Source organism: Enhydra lutris, unplaced genomic scaffold (assembly GCF_002288905.1).
Source record: "Enhydra lutris kenyoni isolate GAN:26980312 unplaced genomic scaffold, ASM228890v2 scaffoldscaffold15, whole genome shotgun sequence".
In the NCBI taxonomy this organism is placed as follows: Eukaryota; Metazoa; Chordata; class Mammalia; order Carnivora; family Mustelidae; genus Enhydra; species Enhydra lutris.
Window position 1 is genome coordinate 39854090 of NW_019154099.1, and position 8000 is coordinate 39862089.

Sequence of the window (8000 nt, forward strand, 5' to 3'; positions counted from 1 at the left end):
CTGCTTAACCAACTGAGCCACCCAGGCATCCCCAGGCATGGGAATTTCTTAAGTCTTTCTAATTCCTCTGTGTACTTGATTGGAATCAGAAAATATTGGCAGATACTTCCCAGTGAATAGGAGAAGTGTAATAACATGAAACCTACTCCCGCTTTGTTCTTCTTTTTAGAATGTAACTTTTAAAATCAGGTTTTGAAATATTTATTACTCATGACTGTGCTGAAATTTTTTAGTGGATAAATATAATAGCAACCCATGTGCACCCAGATTTTCCCTTAGTAAGTATAACTTTAAAAAAATTCTCATCTTTGTTCTTTCCAACCTTGGGCATTAATGGAGAAATTTAGGTTTTCAACCTTTTAATACATAATTATTAATTGTTTTCTATTAATATATGCAATGATTTAAAAGAAAACCTAGTGATATGACTTCATAATAGACACATAATTAGTCTTCATACCAGGCAGCACAGACCCCTACTGTTTTTATCAACAGAAAGGCTTCTTATTCAAAATCAAGGAAATGATATACGATTTGCTAGTATTCCAGACAGTTGAGTGTTGAAAACCAAAACATTTAATAGAACATTCAGGAATCAGTAAAATAGTATTAAGTAAATTAAAGAAAGTCCTTTCTAATCTGAAATATGTTCCTTCCCAACCTTGTGCATGGATCTGCATGGTGTTCAGAAACAGAGCTAGATCACTTTGATTAATTCCATTTTGCCTTGTGAAAATCTGCTGTACCATTGATTGTATAATCAGAAAGAAGAAAAATAAATCCCTTTCATTTGTATTGAGTGGGAAAAGGATTTGCTGGAAAGGGAGACCTACTGGTCAGATTTAGGTTCGATTCTGTGTCAATCATACCCAGACACTGAATGACCTTTTTGCAGATGGTAAAGAAGATGTTTCTGTGTGTGTAACAAACAGAAATCTCCTTCTCGTGCATGTGCACAAATGCATGCATGTGTGTGTGTTAATCCTGACTTGATTGAATTACAGATCAGACTAACTGAAGAAAATTCTTTTAAAAAGGGAGTTTTCATTTTATTTTTATTGTAGTGAGCAGTATTTTTAATTTTCTTGAAAGGCACCCAAGAATAATTACCTTTGTGAACCAAAAATATACAAAACTGTACAGAATAAATAGTTCATAGAAATCTAGCTATACTTTCTTGTAAAATAAAGCTACATTGTCCCACTCTTGAGGCAACTTAAACCACCTACCCTTAGACATGCCTTTTGTACTAATTTATGACAACTACCAGTTTACATTAATAAAATTTTTTAAAAACACGATTTTTCCTATTTGTTTTATACCTGTGAATTATTACTTGCCACAAGAAACATATTTCTATCATGGTCATTCAAATTTTACAAAGGATTAATGCTATGAAAGAAACCAAACTTAATTTATGCACTAATCATATTTACAGTTGAATATCAGTAGCATTTTAAAAATATCCCAAGAACAAGAATCAAAGTTTGAGCACAAATGACATACCTTAGTTCACAGCAGCATTGACAATAAGATTGTCCACACAAAAATGTGTAGAAAAACCAAAAAACTTTGCTTATTCATCACCTGAACTATTAATGACTCTTATTTTTAAATTCAGAAAGCATAGCAGTGACATTTTTCTAACCCTCAAATATTCAGTTTTGGGTCACTCATAACCTATATAATTCCACATTCTATTTTTTTCTTTACTATTACTAGTCATAATTTTAAAGTTCCAGTTCCTTTTGCCTTTATTGCAAGAAAATTAGGTGTATCTGACAATGTACATTTTTTTGTGGTATATGCTGATTATATAAATAATATATTCCTTACATATTATAATTACATATACAGGTATAACTTTTAAGTGACAAAACCAATTTTATTTCATCCACTGGTAAAGTAATTCAAGAAAATAAGGGTTGCTTAAATACTCAACCCTTTTAGATGTGCAACAGGACTTTTCTGAAACACTTTTAAGTATATGGAGAAATATTACTATAATCCTTGGATGATTTACATACAAGGATTAATTTATTAGGGGCAGGCAAAATTGCCTGAAGAAAATGCAATGGCTTCTCCCAATGATCCCTGAGTTTCTTTTTCTTCTTTTTTTCCCATAGGATTACTGCTGTGCTTTAGTTCTGATTGATGACACACACATGTAAGGCACTTATTTACAAGGATTGGACTTAAGACAGAATCACAGCATTTCTGCAAAAGCCCTCGATCTCTCCATCTATGTTTGCTGCTCCAAGACTTCTAAGTAGTCAGGTTCAGCATGTAAATTAGCTTTAAGCTCAAAATACTCATTTTTAGTCTGTTCCACTAATACCTTCCTTGGCCTTGAGTACATTAAGGTCTCCATTAACTTTAACTCTTCATGGGCTCCAGGATAATGTACTTCCATATCAGGCTGCAGTTGAGCAATGTTCTTCCTTAGGTATTCTGTGATTCCCAGCTGCTGAAGTTCTCTTTCTTTCTCTAAAATATTCCTATATAATGAACTGGTATCCTGAAAGGATAAAAATTCAGTTGATTGGTCTGTGGTTTTGTATTTCACATTTGACCCTGTGAGTGGTGAATGATTTTCCCGTTCTAAAAGACTTCTTTGAAGATGTTTTGCCTCACTTCCGTCTTTTTCATTCCTTTCTTCTTCCTCTTCCAAATGCTTTGGGCCAAAGGATGGACTTCTATAGACATGAACCATGGGACTCACCATGTGCTGCTCATAGAGAGATGCTGGTCTTTCAGCAGTGTGGTGAGTTGTTTTATGGCCATACATACTGTATTGAAGATGGACTGGACTGTTGTCTCTCATCTGTTCATCTGCTTGTTTCTTTTTGTATCTTCTCCTGCGGTGGAGAACAAGTACCACTATCCCTGCAGCGCAGAACACAATGGTTATGAACACGATCAGCAGCCCTAGTATTAGAACAGACAGCGGTACAGCATCAGTAAGTGATCTTAAAATAGTATCGGCTGTAGTTGTGGTTGTAGGGGGACTGACGATTATGTAACTAGTTTGAGTTGGCAGGGATGGGTTATTGACTAAACCTGGGCAAAGGAGTTCACTAGTTAGTGCTTTCAATTCCTTTTTGTCCAGGTGCTCTGGAGAAGTGCAGAGGATGTCATCTGTTACTGTGTTCTTACTCAGTTTTTGTAGCCACTGTTGCAATCCAACCAGGTCACAGGAGCAATCCCAGGGATTGTCCTCAAGGTCGATCTGAGTCAATAAATCAAGGTCATCCAAGATATTACTTACGGGGAGATGGGTAAACTGGTTTGCTTTAAGGTTTATCCTCGTTAGGGAAACCCCTGAAAAAATATGTGGTGGTAAAACTTGTAGGAGGTTATTATTTAAATAGAGGACTTTAAGTTTAGGCATTGGGTTAAAGGTTCCTGGCAATAGTTCCTTAACTGCATTGTATTCAAGATACAAATACTCAAGATTGTGGAGACCAAGGAACATGCCTCTACTTAATTTGGTCAGATGATTACCATTTAGATAGAGCTTTTGCAATCTTGTTAGGTTCATAAAGGATCCTTCCTCAAGAACTTCAATACGATTGTTTCCCAGGTGAAGCATTTCCAAAGTGAAGTATTCCACTAGATCAGACTTCACTAATGTATGGATAATATTCCCTGCTAGAACAAGCTTTCTAGGGTTTTGTGGAGGAGGCTTTAGATCTGATAAGCTTTCAATATTGCGCTCTTGACAGTGTATTAGAAGTCCTGATGGGGATAGTACTTTGCAGTTACAGGGAATAGGACAGTAGGGTCCTGGAAGTTGAGTGAATGGCTTTGTAATATAGGGTATCAGAACTGGTGCTTTGGTGGCTGGTTTCAAAAGGGATGTGGTCTTGGTTGACATGCGACTCTCACTTATTGAAGATGTTACTGCCAGATGTAATGATCCTGAAGGATCCTCGTGTTCTTCATACACTGGTGGAGTGGGGCAAATTGATTCCTTTTTCAGTCTGCTTAGTACACTTCCTTTGAAAAATGGAGGGCTGTTGCACACAACATCACCAATTACAGATTGCGGAGGCATGTTTTCCAACCAAGTTTTTAGCTCTAATAAGTCACAGTTACAGGCCCACTTATTGTCCTCCAACTGGAGATCCAATATCCGGCCAATGTGTTCTAAAAAACCAACATAAGGCAATGTTTGCAACTGATTTCCACGAAGATCTAGATGGGTTAAAGGAACGAACCGAAATATGTTTGGAGGAAGACTCTCAATAGCATTGTCATTTAAAATTAACACTTTAAGTCTGTGGAGCTTGCTAAAGGCACTTGGTTCAATCACTGTAATGAAATTGTTATCTGCTTGTAGGAATTCCAGGTTTTCCAATCCATGGAAGGTATCCTCTTTAAGAATTTCTAAGGAATTGTGATTGATATGAAGTTGCTTAAGAAGGCCAAGACCATTAAATGTACCAGTCTCGATATCTGCAATATTGTTAAATCCAAGGTGTATTGAGATAGCGTTGGTAAGCCCAGAAAAGTCATTCGTGTGAAGCATTGTCAAGCCATTATTTAATAAACTTAGGTGGAAAGGTCGTGATGGTGGCACACTTATTTGGGATAACTTCTCGATACCTTTTTCTTCACAGTTTATTAGCATTGCACCGTCTTTTTCCGCACAATTGCAAAGAGAGTCACAAGAACCTCTGGCTGAGGACATCGGCGATTGGGACTGTGAAGATATACAGGTGAGGAGAGATGAATATAAGAGATGAATCCACAGCTTCATGTTGTCATGTGATGAAATGTGATTCTGTAAAACAAAAGGCAACAGCAATGTACTTCAGCGGGCAGAAGTAGGGAAGAGATGAACCTGGTGATTACAAAATAATAGGGTTTCCTCTAAAAACAACAACAAAAAAATTAATTACTTGGAAAATATGAATACCTTACTACATTTGCATTTTCTCTTATTTTTTTTCTAATACTATGACAAGCATGTTTTGCTTCACTTTTAAATTGTACTGTGATAAAAATGTAAAATTTAGGTCAAGGAGAATTTAAAATATTATATCATCAATGGTGTTCACATTTTCCAAATAAACTGCATTTTCATAGATGAGAGAGTTGCTGTTTAATTGGACTATTGATACCTCGATGTGATGCAGAGGTGTATGCTTGCAAAGACCCTGATTCCTTTTTTTTCTTTTTTAACCACAAAGTTGATGACTCTAAGGTTGAAGGATTACAGTATAAAACAAATATGTGATATTAACCAGAAGCAGAGAAAAAAGTAGGGAATGCAAAAATGTTAGAAAAAGTTAGGAAAAAATGTATGTATCTATGTATGCACACATGCATACATAATGTATTTCCTTTATTTATTTATATTTTTGAACTGGATGTCACAATATACTATCTAATAATTATATCTGTGTTTTAACCTGTTTTGATTTTGGCTCTATACTTATTAATTTTATTATCTTATTTAAAAACCATGAGGAAAATAAGTCTCTGACCATGTAAGAAAGGAGATCACTATAAAAAGAATTTCATTTTAACTGTGCTGTCTAGGGCAGTTTGTAGAAGTTTGATAGTATTCGATATATATGGTTAAGAGTGCCTGTTAAAATTTCACTTGTCACACTTTCTACTGAATTTCTAAAAGTAGGATATTTCCTGCTGCTTTTAAATCCTTTTATGAATAAGGTTAATATATACCTAAAGAAGAAAAACAGCTTTAAAACACATTTCTAGCTATTATAAAAGAATAAACAATGCCTCACATAAACTTCAAGCAAATGACTTTCTAATGAGGTTTCGAAACTGGCTTTAGGGCACAGAATGTCATCATATAATTAAGCAATAGACCTCCTTTATTATTAGGCTTAAAGCCACAGTGAACTCTAAAACAAACTGCACTATACTCAAACATTTGAGGGTACTTCTAATTTGGTAAATAAAAAAAATGACAGTTCAGGATAACAACATCACATATTCCAACTCCTTAAAAATTTAAGAAATGTATCTGAAATAGCAATTCTTTAGAAAGATTCTAACTCTGAGATGACAGCATTGACAAGATAAATACATATAACTCCAATGTATTTAATTGCATTTCTTTTCTTTAGTGTAACTTAACTTTATAGAAATTAAATTGAAAGATAAATAAACACCATATCTCAAAACTCTTCAACTTTTCCAAGTGGTATCTGCTTTCATTTATTTTTTAATGGAATGTGAACAGTAACTTTGAATCTACCTGAAGTTCACAATCTGATAGATGCAACAGAACAGATAGAACATCCCAAAACCAATCAATAATTCTGGAAAAACTAATCCCATGAAAATACTTTGTTTTATTGAAAACATGTATAGCATGAAGTTTTCTGAATGGTAAAAGGCAACTAAAGAAATAAAACTGTATAGTGCCTTTCCATATAAAGGAAAAGTTAGCAGACTAAATTTTTCCACAGGGAAATTGATTTTTAAACAGCTCTGAGTCTATGTTTAGAACCCAACAGCTTGTAGTTGGAGCCCTCAACTTGTGGATTAGCTTCCACAAACACTAAAGTACTTCTTCATAGATTACTAAGAAAGAATATGATTCATTTCACCAGACACAGCATCTTGAGGAAATAGTAAATAACTTCCAGATGACAATCTCTAGTTACTGTTTTAATCTTATATTCATCTTATGTTCTTCAAAATGTCCTAGGGAACAGTTTCATATCTTTTCAGAAATGCACACAAATTTGAAGACGGGTTCCGTATGGGTAACATCTGATCCTATGTGAAAGAGGTCAAAAATCTCTGTTTACATATTTTCAGAAAATATATATTTTCCAGCCAGGAAATAAGAAAAATAGCATACAAAATACCAAGAATCTTTTAACATTCTGCTTATATTTTAAATTCAGCAATGGTGTTTGGAAGTGATCTTTCCTTCAGAAAGCACACATATATAGTTTCCAATAACAAACTGGATGCTATGCAAGAAATAGTGGCATCTTATTTTATTTGTTCCTCTGGCGAGCCAGCTGTTGGACTGTCTGCTGCTCAGAGAAAACAGGCATCTGCTACAGCATTAGTGGTGCCAATGAGTAAGAATGAAACTGGATAGCTTTTAATGCTAAGTTATTTTTTTTAAAAGGGCAAACGTACAAATTCAATCACTTTAAGACAATGCAAAGATAGGTATTAGAAAAGCCTGGAAACATTCATCTTACCTATAAAGCAGAAACTCTTCCTGACGTTATCTGCAATGCACAGCTGGAAGAGATGGTCAAAGTCAATTCACTTTCTTTATTAAAAAAGAAAAACCAGCCGCCACGTACTTTCTTCTCAAATATCACTTTTTGGCAGGTCCCATTGCTTCATAAAGTTAAAAAGCTCTGCTCAAAGACTAAATGCTGAGCAGTTCATTGAATATATTTCAGACCGAGTGCATACTAGATCATCCTGAAGCAGTTGCCTTTTCTCCCCAATTAAAATTCACGGCATACTTCACAGCTATGCTGACTTTCTTTGCATATAGTTAACCATTTGCAAGCTGCGGAATGCAGTAAATAAACAAGATGTTTCACAGAGCTGGGATTGATCACTCTTGCTTTCTTAGTTTGTAGATCCAAGCTGCAGCAGTGTTCCCTTTCCTCCCTTTCTAGTCTTTCTTGTTAGCTCAGTTTGTTATTAGTCAGATTGCCAAGGGCTGGGAGGTAGGCGTCCATAAAGAGACTTCTTGGCTTTTGACTCAGCCTTTAAGCCCTGAGCGCTTTACTCAGCCAGTGTCATTTAACACAAGAGACAGCTCCACCTTGGGACTGCTCAACTCCTCCTCTTTCTGCAAATGGCCTTTCCACTCCCTTTTGATACCAAAGAGAGTGCAAGTAAATTTCGATGGGAATAATTATGCACCGTTTTAAATGTATAATTTTTTTGTGTTGGAGAGCAAGCTAAATAATGCACTATGTTAAATTCTCCGTCGGCACAGGACTGTTTGATTTGCACACAGGCGTGCAGCAAAACTG

General features: G+C 35.4%; 1 protein-coding gene across 1 annotated transcript; it reads right to left on the reverse strand.

Moving 5' to 3' along the window:
- Window positions 1-1038: 1038 nt before the first annotated feature.
- On the reverse strand, window positions 1039-7797 carry LOC111147085 (SLIT and NTRK like family member 6). Its single transcript, XM_022502968.1, has 2 exons — window positions 7203-7797; window positions 1039-4786 (listed from the first exon to the last, which is right to left on the reverse strand). Exon 2 carries the CDS (start codon window positions 4760-4762, stop codon window positions 2243-2245), a length of 2520 nt encoding a protein of 839 aa, XP_022358676.1. The 5' UTR covers window positions 4763-4786; window positions 7203-7797; the 3' UTR covers window positions 1039-2242.
- Window positions 7798-8000: the final 203 nt, after the last annotated feature.